The sequence below is a fragment of the Carassius gibelio genome, chromosome B1 (genome assembly GCF_023724105.1).
Source record: "Carassius gibelio isolate Cgi1373 ecotype wild population from Czech Republic chromosome B1, carGib1.2-hapl.c, whole genome shotgun sequence".
Taxonomy (NCBI): domain Eukaryota; kingdom Metazoa; phylum Chordata; class Actinopteri; order Cypriniformes; family Cyprinidae; genus Carassius; species Carassius gibelio.
This window is the reverse complement of record NC_068396.1, coordinates 31,546,569-31,562,904: the sequence shown is the minus strand read 5'-3', so window position 1 is coordinate 31,562,904 and position 16,336 is coordinate 31,546,569. Positions and strand designations below refer to the sequence as shown.

General features: G+C 38.9%; 1 protein-coding gene across 1 annotated transcript in view; it reads left to right on the top strand.

The window, feature by feature from the left end:
* pkd1a (polycystic kidney disease 1a) overlaps positions 1-16,336 on the top strand; it is a 73,908-nt gene that overhangs the window by 23,548 nt on the left and 34,024 nt on the right. The window contains exons 9-17 of the mRNA XM_052546043.1: positions 1,819-2,033; positions 3,268-3,389; positions 4,718-4,865; positions 5,377-5,654; positions 7,889-8,653; positions 10,475-10,606; positions 10,697-10,872; positions 12,344-12,459; positions 12,549-16,198. Coding sequence (XP_052402003.1) covers positions 1,819-2,033; positions 3,268-3,389; positions 4,718-4,865; positions 5,377-5,654; positions 7,889-8,653; positions 10,475-10,606; positions 10,697-10,872; positions 12,344-12,459; positions 12,549-16,198 — 5,602 coding nt within the window. The remainder of the gene's footprint in view (positions 1-1,818; positions 2,034-3,267; positions 3,390-4,717; positions 4,866-5,376; positions 5,655-7,888; positions 8,654-10,474; positions 10,607-10,696; positions 10,873-12,343; positions 12,460-12,548; positions 16,199-16,336) is intronic.

Here is a 16,336-nt window from a genome sequence, read left to right as displayed (position 1 = left end):
AGCTGGATTCAGCGTGTGTGTGTGTGTGTGTGTGTGTGTGTGTGTGTGTGTGTGTGTAATAGGGCTGTGGTGTTACTGGTGGTGTGGTGTGGGCGGGACAGTTGCGCTGGGACCCATGATGTCCAAACCCTCCCTCTTCATTTGTGAATGTCATGCAGTAAACCTGTTAAATGTCACCCCGTCCCGTATACGGGACGCCTACGTTGACTATACTATATTACAATCAAATCTAATCTAATCTTGACAAACTATATATCGTTGGAAAGGTCTAAGACTCCCAAATATATATTTTACCAATATGTTTTGTTAAAAATTATGTAGAAAAAGTAATAGATGAATTTATGACAAGAGTGCACCCTCAGAAATCTACATTACAAAAGGAGCTTTTACCTTTGTTTAAAAAAAAGACTTCCTCGTTGCCTTTTTCTCTATCACATTTTAGAAATCATCAGAAGTTATATATCACTTGAAAACATAAAATCTCAAAATTCATCCTTCAAAACCCATTTTAAAATCTGACATTGCATTACCATGTAAATGGCACATCAAAATCATGTTACAAAATGTTTTCACTCATGAATTATAAAAATGTAGGTTTGTATCATGCACATTCAAGTCTATCTTCAAAAACGTGAGTGACAGTTAACAGGTTAAATAATTATGAAAAACAGAGAAAATGTTTGCCATGCTATTTATTTATAATCTTTTAAATTAAATAATTCAAATTCTTTAGAAGAATGTTCTTAAATATATATATATATATATATATATATATCAAAGAAAATATTTGAGAACTTTTTAAGAATTCTTCAATAATCTGAACATTCTTAAGAATATCTTATGAAATCATCTGTAGAACTTTTTTCAAAAGATTTGGTGTTTCTAAAGTCTGATGTGGTGTTATTTTACTATAATTCTTTTATTTTTTATTAATATTTTGATTTTGCTTTTATCTTTATGTTTTCAGTTTCTAAATTTTACTTTTTCGCACACTGTAGTTTTTTATTATTATAATTTTTTGTTAGTTTTTCTGCATAGGTTTAATTTTTTTTTTTCGTTGTTGTTGTTTTAAGTATTTTTTCAGACAGTTACCAAAGCAAAATTTTGCATTTTTGTTTAGTTTACGTTTTCATTTAATATTTATGTTTTTATTGTATTTCAGCAAACATATGTGTTTTTAAAAGTTTTAGTTTAGTATAATAACCCTGCTCTAAAATGCATTAAAATATCACATTTCAAGTGATAAATCACATTGTTCAATACATTTTTACAGGAATTTTGGGGAAATATAATTGAGCTGTTGTCGTATGATGATTTTGGCACTGGGGCCAATTCTGTCCCGCTTTCCATCACTGTTTTCATGTCTCGTTTGAAGGCAAATGAAACTTCAAAATGATCAGCGTCCCGTCGGGTTCAATAACGCATCATTAAGGCACACATTCCCCTCGGCTGCTGCTTTATTAGGGTTATTGAAGCTCAGAACGCACTATGCATAAAACATCGCATTCGCCTCGCATTAACGTCCTGTGTGTGTTTGAATCCAACGGGAGGCTCATGGGAAAGAAAAATCACAAGCGACATCTCTTTAAAATCTCAGTCGCTGCTTCTGGATGGTATAATGAGAATAAATGGAGAGCGAAAGCAATAGTTGGGCCGGCAGTCATAGTTCTGTCATCATTTATTCACGTCATTCTGAATCTGTGCAAACAAGAGAAATGTGTTCTGTTCCCTTTTCTTTAATGAGCTGGTCCTTCAGGCCCGGGAGCAGCACTGGGCTCTGGTTTGTGATGTTGTGTGTGTGTTGTGTGTGTGTTTCAGGGAGCGTGGCGTGTGGTTGGGTTTGAGCGATCAGTATTCTCCCCGTGTCTTGCGCTGGGTGGACGGTTCGGAGGTCCTGACGGGCGAGGAGGGCACGAGGGACCGGGCCACACTGACGCCTGGGAAAGTGTGTGTGTCACTGGATGGCAGCGGGCAGCCCAGCTCACACTCCTGCACCGCCAGACGAGCGTTCGCCTGCCAGTTCACACGCCACGGTACACAACACCACACACACCTCCGGCTCTGTAGTCTGCATAGCACACACACTAGCTAGTATGCATCAGTTCAATTGGTGCATCTTAAAAACATTACAAAAAATGCTTGCATGTGCACTGTTTTGCATTATTGCCCATAACTTTTTGCAATATGGATTAGGAGTGACATCTGCTCTAGTTCTTTATCACATATATTTCTTTTTTGTAAATTAATTAATTAATCTCTAGATCTAATAAAGTATTTTTAATATGGATATGGCCAACTTGCATATTATATAGTATGCATTATTTTAATTACTGCAGCCCAAATGTAAAAATCTGTACTATTATAATTGTAGGTGGATCTGTGTATAATTTAGCTAATATTACCCACAATATTTCTTGAAGAAATAATTCTAATATGCAATATGCAATAACTCATACATGTTAAAAGTAATTCAGCTGTAAGCAGCTCTAAAGAAAGCAATATTTTCATTATTTAGCCCAGTTTAATTCAGTGGTGATTTAGTTTAGTTCAATAACAGTTATAAAGTAGTTATAAAGCAGCTCTACAGAGTGTCATTACCCAGCTCAGTTCAGTTCAAATTGTGCTTTAATGATAAGAAAATAAAATAATATGACTATGAATATGAGATTGTGATGCGGCCTACATGTCTGATTATCACTGAGCGAGTCAAATAAACTGAAGCCAGTTATTCCTGCTGAAGTCTGATTGGTCAAGGTAGTTGCCCTGCTCCAATCACGTCACTCGAAGCACATGAGCAGAGTTCAGATTGATACAGAATGAAGCAAATCACATTTCATTTATATTTCCACTGAAAATGACCCTGCAGTGGCTGTTGCTGCTTCGAAGGTCTGCATAGTTTTACTGCATGAGATGAAATTCAGATCTTCAATTCCCAAATAACAGGGGCACTGAAAAATGAAAAGTTCTTTTGAATTGAAATGGCAGAGATATTATGTCACGGTATGCAGTTATTCTCTTAGCACCCAGATGAGCTTATTTCACTCATTCTTCTCTGCCTGATGTGATTTTCAGCTTTTTTCTTTTCATTAAAGTACTGAACAGCTCAGAACGGTGATGCATGGAAAGACATGCACCTCAGCTTCGGTCAGTAACACTGCAGCTGTGTGTGTGTGTGCTCAGCTGTACACATGCAGAAGAGATGTGATAGCGAGAGCTGATGGGACAGAGTCTTCTCAGCAGGAGATAAGCGTCTGTGTTTGTCTGCAGTGTGTGTTCCTGACGCCGCTGTGTATACAGTGGGCACCGCTGTGTTTCAATCCCACAGTCCTCTGAGCAGCCTCACAGCGACACACTCCTCGGTGCCCAACACACCCGCCAGGAGCGTCGAGGTACATGCACACACACACACACACACAAACACACACACAAACACAAAAATAGTTTTTTGTACTAGGAGAAATTCTAAGAATTCACTCAAATTATAAAGGTTTTATTGTAATGTTATAAGAAGCCTGTTTGTGTATTGTTTGTTTCTTTCTTAAATCACTCCATTTGTATAAAGTTATTGTAATTTTTGGTATTTTTACCATGAATCTTAGAAATACAGTCATATTTAAAGATATTAAATACTGTATTTTTTTATTGTTGTAAAAAGTATATTTGTATTATTTGGTATAAAATGCAATTATTGAATAATCATGCATACTTTATCCTAAAAACTTAATTTGTATTTTCAAAAATTAAAATGCAATAAATAAATTATTATAAATCAATGAACAAATTACATTATAGATTTTAAATATCTTCATTTATATTTTCATTCAGAGAAATGCAATAAATAAATGTTTTTAAAAATATATGTACATACAGTAATAGTGCTGTCAAAAGATTATTTGCAATTAATCGCATCCAAAATAAAAGTTTTTGTTTACATAATATATGTGTGTGTACTTTGTATATTCATTATTTATATATAAATACACACACATATAGTATATAATTTTTCTTATATTGACATAGTAAATATAACATATGTTAAATATATCATAAATATATTTAATGTATAAACAACATATTTTTTCTTACATGTATACATGCATGAGTTTGTATTTATATATACATAATAAATATACAGCGTGCACACACACATATTATGTGAACAAAAACTTTTATTTTGGAAGTGATTAATCATTTGACATCACTAGTACATACATATATATTTATTTATTTAAAATATCAACTGTATTCATATTTTCGCTCAGACAAATTCTAGGAAATTTTAAAGATCTTAAATATTTTTTTTTGTGTAATGTTGTATGACAACACAAAATATGTGAAATAAGGTGTAAAACACAATAAAAAAATTATAAATAACTTTTTTTTTTTAAATAAACTTTACAATTTAGTATTTTCACCAGGACAAATTCTGTGACTTGAATCACATTGAAAGATCTTTCTTTTCAGAAAGTTCTGTTATCTTTTGATGTAAAATAGTATAAAATAATATAAAATAGTTATGTTATGACACTGTGGTGATTCATGCATAATCTGGTCTGAGCTTTGGTTTAGTGATGTTGACATATTTCCCTGTGTGTGTGTTTGTGTGTGTTTGTGTGTGTGTGTGTGTGTTTGTGTGTGTGTGTGTGTGTGTGTGTGTGTGTGTGTGTGTGTGTGTGTGTGTGTGTGTGTGTGTGTGTGTTTGTGTGTGTGTGTGCAGCTGCTGCTGTTCCCTGGACTGAGTTTTGTGAGCGCGGGGCGTCTGTCGTCTCTGGAGCTGATCACACAGTCTCTGAGCACAAACACTCAGCTGCGCTTTCAGGTGTACCGACCGCACTGCCAGAGACTCACACACAAGCTGCTGCCAGGTACAGCACACACACACACACACACACACACACACAAACACACACACACACACACACGTTTGTTTTTGTGAAAAGTGGGTTCATCCCATAGGCGTAATGGTGTTTATACTGTACAAACTAACCCTCACAGGAAACTTTGTGCATTTTTACTTTCTTAAAAAAACTCATTCTATATGATTTATAAGTGTTTTGAAAAATGGGGACATGGGTTATGTCTCATAAGTCACCCTCTCCTTGTAATACCTGTGTCATACCCATGACATTATACAGAGTTGTGTCCTGATATGACACAAAACCAAGAGCACAAACACACACACACACACACACATGTAAATGTAGGCCTATATATTTAATTAAAACCATTGATGTAATGAAAAAAATGCATATTTATATATAGTAAATTTATAACATCCACATATTATGTTCTTTTGAAATACTCAGTTTAATTAGTTTTTTTCATTTATACTCAATTTTTCTTATGATAAACTGATTGGTTTGTACTCTGTTTCAGGTTGCGGTGAGCTGTGCGCCCCCATCACTGTCTGTCAGGCCCCGGACGAGTGGATCAACGACACCTCCGTCCCACCAGCAGTCACACTGTGTCCAGCAGGACGTCAGTACTGTCCGTTCACTGAGCGCTGTCTGCCCTTGGCCAGTCCCTGTCATCCCGGGGCTTGTGTCAACTGTTCTGGGGTCAGTCCTCTGCCCGCGGGCACACAGTACCCACAGTACAGACTCGTCGAGGAGGTGCTGATCTCCCTGCCGGCCGGACCCCCCTCCAACATCCTGGTGAGTCTGACCTCATCACAACCAGAAGGGATTTCATCTCAAATCTTAAGAATGAAGAATTTAGCAAAAACAGTCAGGAATATACTTTTATTTTAAGAATAAAGAAATGAACATGTCTGTATCATTCTAAAATATTTTATTTTGCAGAAATTAAGATTCTTTTAAACCCATATTTTCTCAAAACTCACATTATTGTAATGCACAATTCCTAATTAACAGTTGTTATTTTAAACTGAAATTATGAAACATTGTTTTGGCTAATCGAAATAAATCTGAAACTAAATATAAATATTATATGAAAAACGTGTGAAAACAATTACGAAAAATTTGAAATGTTGCCTTGACAACTAACTAAATTTAAGTACTAGAATAAAAATACTTAAAAAAATACTTTATGCTTAATATTAGAAATATTAAAAAACAACAAAAAGCACACAACAACATTTCTACAACTTAAACCAAAATTAAAAAGAAAACTTCAAATTAAAAATTGCAAAAAATAAATAAATAAATAAATATATATATATATATATATATATATATATATATATATATATATATATATATATATATATATATATATATATATCTCATAGGAATAGTAATATAGTATTTATTCAATTTCATTAATGAAAATTAAAATGTGACTAAATTTTGCAATGCAAATAATCTTCTAAAATACATTCTAAAAATAGGTTTAATTTTTTTAATGCAAAATATAATTTCTTGTTTTTTTTCTGTAAATATGGATCTTGACGGGTTTTATAAGTCGTGATCCTCTTCTGATATGTCTGGATCCCAGAGCATGCGTCCAGCAGGCTTGAGCTTCAGGATCTAATCCCAGAGCACTGAGCTCTTAGTGAGAGGTTGAGTGTGTGTCGACTGCTTCCCCCTCCTTCAGTGCCTTCTTTCTAAACGGAGCATTTGAAGAGTAAATACGGGGCGGCTCAGAATGTCCTCGAGTGATGTTCAGATCACAGTTAATTATTTCCACTGCCTCTCTGCTGCCTGAAACCAAGTCCTAATAATGACCCTCAGTCTGTCTCATAAAGAGGTGCATTACAGCGAGACAAGCTTCTCCTCACAGCTTTCTTTTGGGGCTGTTTTTGTGTGTTTTCTGTGGTGTTTGAGGTCTGTTTCGGGCACTGTGTAATTCCAGAGGTCATGACCTTATCAAGGGTAATCACTGCCCCCCTCGCGCTAACTGCAGTGTTGCCTTCAGGTCTGGTTATTTGCTCTCAGAAGTAAACTTCTTATAAATGATAGGATGTTACTGCAAGCGGTGTTTTGAAACAAAAGATGATTAACTTTTTTTTTAAAGAAGTCTCTTTTGCTCACCGAGGCTGCATCTATTTGATCAAAAATACATAAAAAAAACAGTAATATTGGGAAATATTATAACAACTTAAAATAATGTTTTGTAAGATCTGAATTTTCAGCATCATACTCCAGCCTTCAGAGTCACGTGATCTTTGAGAAATAATTATAATATGCTGGGTTTTTTTTTTTTTTCATTTCTGATTATTATCAATGTTAAAAAAGTAATTTGTTTGTAAAATTTTGTTTATGTTTGTTTTTTGAAGGGGTACATACATTTTCTTTTTTTTAATGACTGCTGTCAGTTATGATCAATTTAATGCATCTTTTAAATAAATATCTCAATAAATCTAACTCTATGTTTTTGAATGGTAGTGTGTATATAAATCATGCAAAAGAACCAGTTTGAAATGAAGTGATGAATAGCTTAGATTCATGTACTGGTTTTGCTAAATAATGTTAAAACAAACCACTTTAAATGGAAATGATTGATTTTTAATGCTGCAAGTTAACCATCACAAACCTGGAATAAACAACATGAAAAATGGATGCATGTTAATGAGTACATTTAAGTTATTATTAGTGTTTTTAGTGAGCATTAGATGACTCAGTGTTAATCTAAATGTAAAAGTAGGTCACATTTGCATGCTCCATTAAATACACAAAATAATCATCCGATAACCGATATGGTAACAAGATATTGTGCATTTCTTATTGTCTCAACTAGTAGGAAACAATAAAATGTGACAACAAACAACATACAGCTATATACTGTAGCTTTTTCTTCTTGTTACTAGAAAAGCACGTGTTATGCCACACGTTTATGAGGATATGAAAAACCTTGATGGACAGGTTTGCAATTTGATGTAATAGGACAGGTTTCATTGCCTCTCACTCTCTGTCCTGCTCTCACTCAGGTCCAGGAGGACATAGAGGAGCTGTTAGTGTCCCCTGGTGACTTCATCGCCCTGCAGCACGACGCCGGACCGTCAGGCCTCCTCCAGTGCTCCCCTGAGCCCTCTTCACCGTGGAAACAGAGCGTGCTCATCCAGAACCGCTCCGATTGGTGGGACACAAACGAGACGCTGCAGGTGGATGCTGAGGGCGGCTGGGAGGAGGGGGTGGTGTGCCAGGTGAGGGTGCTGTACGTGGGGCAGAACAGCACCTCACTGCAGGGTCCCTTCCTTCGCTCTGGCCTCCCTCAGCTCGGCGACTACACTTTGGAAGTGACATCCAGTGATGAGGATTTCCCCGTCACCGCATCCTGTCCCATACACGTCGTTCCACCTCTGAGCCCAGCCGTGATCTATCCCACCAATCTCAACGGGACGGTGTACTTCCTGCCCAATCAGACCTGGATTCTTGTCATGGTCCGCTCGCAGCATGATGCTCTGATTGGCCAGATGGGAAGCAATGAGACCGTTCCCTTTCACGATGCCTGTCCGGAGAACCTGCTGGCAAAAGTGTCCAAATGCCGGCAGCTAGGCCCGTACAACGACACCATGTTCGCATGGTTTGACCTCCAGCTCGGCTCCACACCGGAACCGACCAACGTGTTGCTTCACATCCAGAGCAACGTTACCAAAGCATCGCTACAGTTTCAGGCGAGGGTGCAGGAACCTCTCCGGGGGCTCGTAATCAAACCCCATCCGTCTCACAGAGTCCTCATGGAGTCCGTAGTGGTGAGTGACATCCCCACTGATGAGAGGAAACAATTAAACCTGGTAGTTTGCTGGTTTTGGGCTGGTTTTAACTGGTTTCTCAGCCTGACGAGTCCCATTCAAAACCCATTCAAGACCAACAAACTGGACCACATTAGACTGGTTTAACTCGTTGTTTTAACCTTCTAAACAACTACAAAGAATTGTGTATTTATTACTTATATTATAAAAAACATTCAAATCAAGATGTTTGCTTCTAAACTGGATTCATAGTCTGACATGTGCCCATCTAAAACACCAAAGTCCACCACATAAAGCTGATTTAAACACTTTTTCCAGCGTGACTTCACTTTCTAAATATATACTATCTAAGGCTAATGTATTTTATTGTTATTAACAGGTGGTTCACTGTTTTTTTTTTTTGGGGGGGGGGGGGGGGGGGGGTTAAACTGGTTTCCCAACTTGACAACTTCCCAAAACCTTTCTAAACCAACACAAAAAAAGAGCACATTAGGCTGGTTTAAACTATTGTTTCAATCTTCTAAACAACAACTATTAAATGATTATGAATTTATTGCTGAGATTTTATAAACCATTTAAACCAATACAAGAGGTTTGCTTTTAAAGAGGTTTAAACTGGTTTCATAGTCTGACAAGTGTCTAAAACTTGTCTAAAACCATCTAAACAAACCAGATTACCACCTTGGGCTCTTTTTAACCATTTCCCAGTATGCATTTACCTGATAAATGTGTATTGTCCAAGTATAGTTTTGTTGAAAATTTTAGGTAGTTAAATGGTCTTTGTACTTGTTTTTTGGTTACAAGTGCCCAAAAGCCATCTAAAACCATCAAAGCAGACCCCCTAATCTCCTTAGGCTGGTTTAAGCCATTTTTAGCATTTATTTACCTTATAAACATCCAGTGTTGTTCACAGCTAGTGTATTTATCACTAATACCAGGTAGTTTGCTGGATTAAATTGGTTTCACAAACTGAAAAGTGCTCTAAACATGTCTAAAACCATAAAATCAGACCAGCTAACCACCTTAGGCTGGTTTAAAACGTTTAACAGCAGTTTTAATAAATACTTAAACCAGGTGGTTTTGCTGGCTTGGAATGGTTTTCTAGCCTAAAAAGTGCCCAAAGCCTTCTAAAACCCTTAGGCTGGTTTAAACCTTTTTCTTTCCAGCATGACTTTATCATCTACTGTCCAATGAGAGAGTATTTTTGTAAATATTCAGGTTTTTGTGCTGGTTATCCAGCCCGATAAATGCCCAAAACCTGTCTAAAACCATCAAAACAGATCTGATAATCACATTTAACCATTTTGTCACCATGACCTTACCTTCCTTCTACACATCTACTGTCCAAGGGTAGTATATGTATTGCTCTCATTTAAAATACCCATTTAAATCAGGTGGTTTAATGCTGTTTTTTGCTGGTTTAAACTGGTTCCCCAGCCTAAAACCATCAAAGCAGATCAGCCTAACCACCTTAAGATAGTTTAAGCTATTTTATCAGCATGCCTTTACCTTTTAAACATCTACTGTTCAAGGATAGTGTATTCATATTTTTAAATATTTAATGCTAGTATTTAAAAAACTGCTTAAATCATGTAGTTTGGTCGTTTTAGGCTAGTTTAAACTGGTTTCTAAACAGCCACTGTTCAAGGAAAGAGTATTTCTGTATTTATGTCGCTGGTATTTTATGTTGAGGTCTGTGAGACAGAAGCTGAAGGTTTCACGCTGTTCATTATCCACCATATCGCCTTTGTTATGGCCCTGACCTTCATCTTTAATGGTCTTATTATTTGCTTACCTCCTTTTCTCTCTCTCGTATTTCAGAGTTACACAGCCTCTGTGGAGGGAGGTACAGACCCGTCGTTCAAATGGACAGTGGATGATAAACCATACTTCACATACTTTAACAGCATGTTGAATATCATCTACAAGAACGCAGCAGTGTACAAACTCACGGTGACTGGTTTTCATTGAACTCAGACCGCTTTATGTAAAGGCCTTACCGATTCTATCAGCTTGGCAGCTGACCCATCTCTCATTTCTTAGGTAACAGCTATGAACCAGGTCAGCATGCTGACAGAGGACTTCAATGTCACAGTAGACCACATGAACCCGATGACTGAGCCGACGGTCCACGGAGTCCCCAAAATCGTGCAGCAGGGTTTGCCCCTGAACCTCTCTGCATCGGTGAAGATAGACATGGCAGTGAATGTCACCTTCTGGTATGTTCTATGACAGTGAAGCTCTGATTGGTCAAATTAAATATTATATTCATAGTCTAGATTCATCAGATTAATTCTAAACACTTTTGCCAGCAAGGTCATTATGAAGGACGATTTACAGTTTACAGTTTTTTAAATTGCTCATTTAGATAGCATACAGTTTGTAATGCAGTCTTTTTTAAATGCAGTAAATGGAATTAATGCAGTAATTTAATGCATGTGATTGATATTGCCAATTAAAAATAGAGAAATCGTAGCAAATGATAGATTTTATAAAGAAGTCCTAGAACTGGGATCCATTGAGATGAAACACCCAGTTACAATATAATCAGTTCCTGATGGGTAAAATCAAGCTCTTTCAATCATATTGGAAGTAAAATTGGTTGTGAATGTTCTCTTTAAATAACTCTTTTCTTGGAGAGTTAGATGGCTTTCTATATTTGCGTCTCATGACTGTTTAATGCACACAGTCTGCACACAAACATTTTCTCTACGGCTTCCACCGCTTCATATACTCCCAGCCTGCTCCCCTATAATGGCACTTTTCTCTAGATTTACAGTCTGTGGTTAGCGCAGAATGCTGACAAGTATTTTCCCTTCAACGCCGAGCATAGAAAGATTTCCAAAGTTTCCATTCCATCCCCCAGAAGCCTGCTGCGTGCCACTGCAGATGTCTGCTTTATTTATTTATTTCATGGATTACTCTATTCACTGTCCAAAAAAAGTCAGTTAGACAAGTACTGTAGGGCGATTTCTGCTTTTATCTGGTCTGCTCAGTATCTCTGGAGTTCAGCCCGCCGCTTGTTCAGTCAATCGTGATACCTGATTCTCCTTTGGGTTCAACTTGTATAGAGAATGTGGGGATAAGATGCAGCAAGAGATGAAGGTGTATCGCCAGGAGCCGAGGCGATGATTCAACAGCAGCTCCACCTCTCCCTCCCGCAGCGATGAGTCAGACGCCGAGATTTGCAAGAAGGAGCTTTTATTCCCTCCAGCTAAAAATATCTTCAAAACAGACCTGCCACCTTGCTTTTACAAATTCCCGAGGCACCAAAAGAGACTCAAAGTTGTTTTCCCCCCATTCTTTAGTCCCCTCTTTTATACTGCAATAAGCTTGTCTTTAAAGCCACCATGAAACCAGACTTAACTTAATATATGTTCCTGGACTTACTGTGCACAGTGTATCATTCAAAAGGAAAAAAAACAATCTGTAATGCAAAAAGGAATTGACATAATTAATTTTTCAACTCCTCCCCAACCACTGTCCAATGCCTGCTGTTACAATAAAGTACTGTCTTACATGAGGTTGCAATACATGTTAACTTTAAGACTGCCGAAAAATATTTTCAGTGAGGTCATGGTTTTACATTCCTAGTGACTTGTGCAATTAAAATCAAGACAGTTGTAAAATAATGCATGTTATCAGGCATGTGGTGTGTGTGAGTTTGTTTCAATGGTTTTTATGTCACAGGTGGAAGTTTGGAGATGGAGGAAACCGTACACATCAGGTTAAGCCCCCTTACAATAACTCCTCTAGTTACCAGGTTGTGGTTCGTGATGATGTGGAATACATTTATGCACAGCCAGGTAAAATTTTATCCAGATTTTTATTTGTATTAATTATTTTTATATCTACATTGATTGATTTATTTATTTTTTACTCATATTTCTTGCAGGAGAGTACACCTTAAACTTCACGGCTTCTAACAGCTATGAGAGCAAGACATGCAAGGTCTATGTATACGTCTTTAGCATTCTGACAAGTGTGCGAATCGAGATTGACCCGCCCCTACTACATGCCAAAAAAACAGCTGAATTTGAGGCCCACCCTCTGCCGTCTCCCTACGGCATCATCTACACCTGGAACTTTGGTGACAATTCGAGTGTACAGCAGGGCCGTGAACGTAGGGTTCCTCATGTGTACGCTCACAGCGGTGTCTACAATATCTGTGTGAATATCAACAACACCATTAGCTGGACAGACACCTGCATGGAAGTTATCGTCTATGAGGATGTTAAGGGCTTGGAGGTGATGTCATCTGCTCCCACGGAATGCAACACTCCTACTGTTGTCACGGCAAATCTGGAAGCAGGCAACAATGTAACTTGGAGCTTTGACATGGGCGATGGAATGGTGCACACGGTTATGGAGCCCAAAGTTGAATATACGTACAGAAAAGATGGAAACTACACTGTAAATGTCACCGCAAAGAATGCTGTGAGCTCTCAATGGAAAACCATACCTGTGGAGGTGTTTGTGCTACAAGTGTTATCGCTAGAACCTCCCGGGTGCATTCGGGAAAACAAAGAGGTACTCTTCCATGCATTTGTGTCAGGGAACGCTTCAGGACATCAATACGTGTGGAGTTTTGGAGATGGAAGCCCCAACAAAACTCAGTATGGAATGTCGATGATAACGCACACGTATGTTAAGAGTGGCGAGTACAATCTCTCACTTCTTATGTCAAGTGAAGCCAACAAGGCTAATTTTTTCAGAAGGGTCTGCGTCCAACCTGAACTCACAACAGTGTCTTTGTTTCCTCTGAGAAAACACATCAAGCTTGATGAGGAGAGCAGATTTACAGTAGCTGCCTTCCCAGAATTTAACTACACCTACCTATGGGATTTTGGGGTACTTGATTCGAGAAGTCCTGTTCGAGGTGGTAAGGAGATGGCCTTTACGTTCAAGAGTCCTGGGGAATATCTGGTTACGGTTACTGCACTCAACAACATCTCCTGTATTAATGTATCTGTTTCTGTTGTGGTGCAACAATCTGTCAGTTCTTTGTTGATCAGCCATAATGGAGATAAAGGGAACAATCTTTCCTTACACCAAGACTATGCTTTCGAGGCATTTTCAGACTCTGAGAATGCTATCTACATCTGGGATTTTGGAGATGGGACTCGACTTAATGGCACAAACGTATCACATGCTTACAATTCCTCAGGAAGGTTTAACATAAGTGTTACAGGCAAGAATGAAGTGAGTGAGACCAAAAATGAGACTTCTGTTGTGGTCTTAGCCCCAATCACAGGATTTTCAGTAAATGCTAGCCTTGTTAATGTCCCTTTGAACACTACTGTTCACTTTGAGGCACACCTCGACCAAGGAGATGGTGTAAGGTACTCTTGGATTCTTTGTGACCGGTGCACATCTATCCAAGGCACTCACACCATGTTCTACACATTTCGCTCGGTTGGGACTTTCAATGTCATCGTTACTGCAGAGAATGATATTGGGACTGTCCAGTCAAGCATTTCCATCTTTGTGCAGCGTGAGTTGGAGGGCTTGCAGATAGTGGCTGATGAGCTTATTGAAGGATGCTGTTTTGCAAGCAACCGTGTCCTTCACTTACAAGCCTCATTAAAAGAGGGGACCAATATGACCTTCAGTTGGAACCTTCTGAGGGAACATGAAAAGCTTGACTACAACCTCACGGGCAGGACCATAGACCTCAACTTTTCCACCCCTGGTCCTTGTTATGTCGTCCTCAAGGCAACCAACTTGCTTGGCCAGCTGGCTGTGAACAAAACGATTGAGTTTTTGGATCCGGTAAGGGAGCTGGTCCTTAAGATTTCACCAAACCCTGCTGCAGTAAATGCCATGACAAATATGACAGTATCTGCAAGTTTTGGAACAGCGCTTCATTACAAATGGTGGGCAGATGGTGAACTGTTAACATCTAATATGTCCTCAGTCATGCACCGTTTCAGAAGGACGGGTTTGAAACTAGTTAACGTTGAGGTTTCCAACAAAGTCAGCTCAGAAGTGGTCTCAAAGTGGATCAGCATTCAAGAACCGATCTCGGGATTGACTTTCATCGCCACAAATGTTACCGAGAACTTTGTAGCTTCAGGGGACAATGTTACTCTGCGTGGAGAAACACAAACGGGATCCAGCATTTCGTGGATGTGGCTATTGCCAGACAACATAAAATCGAACCATCGCACCACTTCCTACATCTTCCCCAAACCGGGAATTTTCACTGTTGCTTTGAACGCCACTAATGATATCAATAGAGAAACATACTCACGTGAATTTAGCGTTCAAGAACGTATCCAGGGTCTGGAGCTCAAGGCCAGCAAACAAATTGCTGCAGTTGGTGAAAACGTTGAATTTACCATCTCTGTCTCATCTGGAACTTCTGTTAATTTCATTCTGAGCATTAGTGGTGATGCAACTGTTGTTCTGACCAATCAAACCTACACCCACCAGTTCACAAGTGTGGCCAAGTACTATGTCAACCTTACTGCCTTCAACCAAGTTAGTTCAGAACGAAGGACTCTACACATTGAAGTCATGGAGCCTGTGACCAAGTTGACTATATTGAACTGCTGTGAAGCTGCTATACCTGTTGGTGTACCTAGGGCTTATGAGGCATCCACGTTGACACGTGATCCGCTGACCATTCTGTGGACCTTTGACCTTCACCATGGTCTTAAGATTTCTCGGGTTGGCAAGTTGGTGACATATGCGCCAGAACAGCCAGGAAATCTGACCATATTCCTTAGAGCATTTAATTCATTAAACGGATTAAATGTGACCAAGGTCATACGAGTTCAGAACATTATCAGGTCAGCCACCTTGGATGCTCAACCAAGCGACACCTTCATAAACAAGACGGTCAGCTTTCATGTGGGAATCACTCCTGTTTCCACTCCAGTGACATATCAGTGGGACTTTGGGGATGGTACTTCTGCACCAGTCACAACTACACCTTCTCTTAGTCATATCTACATCCTTCCTGGTCACTATGTGGTGCGAGTTAATGTCAGTAACTTGGTGAGCTGGGTTACAGCAGAGGTTAATGTCAACATCTCCGTCCTAAAGTGTGACGAACCAGAAGTTCAGATAATTCAAGCTCCACGACTCGCCATATGGCGTTACCAGCCAACCTCAGTAGAGGCCAATGTGAATTTAAAAGGCTGTGGCCTCTATGGAGTAGAGTACCTTTGGGAGATCCTCACCTCTCCTCGCTGTCAGGATGATGACAAGAAAGGTCCACCACCATCTAAGGTCCATCTCCCCCCAGAAGTCAACGTCCGGAGGCTTCAAATTTCAGTGCCCAAGATGTCGATATCTGCTGGGAACTACACTCTAGTTTTTTCTCTGTCCTATGAGGGGGTGCCACTACGGAAGGCAGCGTGTATTCAACTTTCAGTAATGTCCAAAAAGCTAGTGCCAATCATTGAAGGTGGCACATACCGTGTGTGGTCCAAAACTCAAGATTTGCATTTGAGTGCAGAACAATCCTACGACCCAAACCTGGACCCAGAGAACCAGTCCCTGCTCAATTACCACTGGGAATGTGTGAGCACCTCAAAGGTAATCATGATTGATGTGTAACAGATGTATAAAAAAATAATGTTTTTTGATGTCTTAAAATTTCAATAAATGGTTCTAGGCCATGATGGCCAATCCTGCTTTGGGAGGGACATCTTCCTGCAGGGTTCAGCCTGGAAT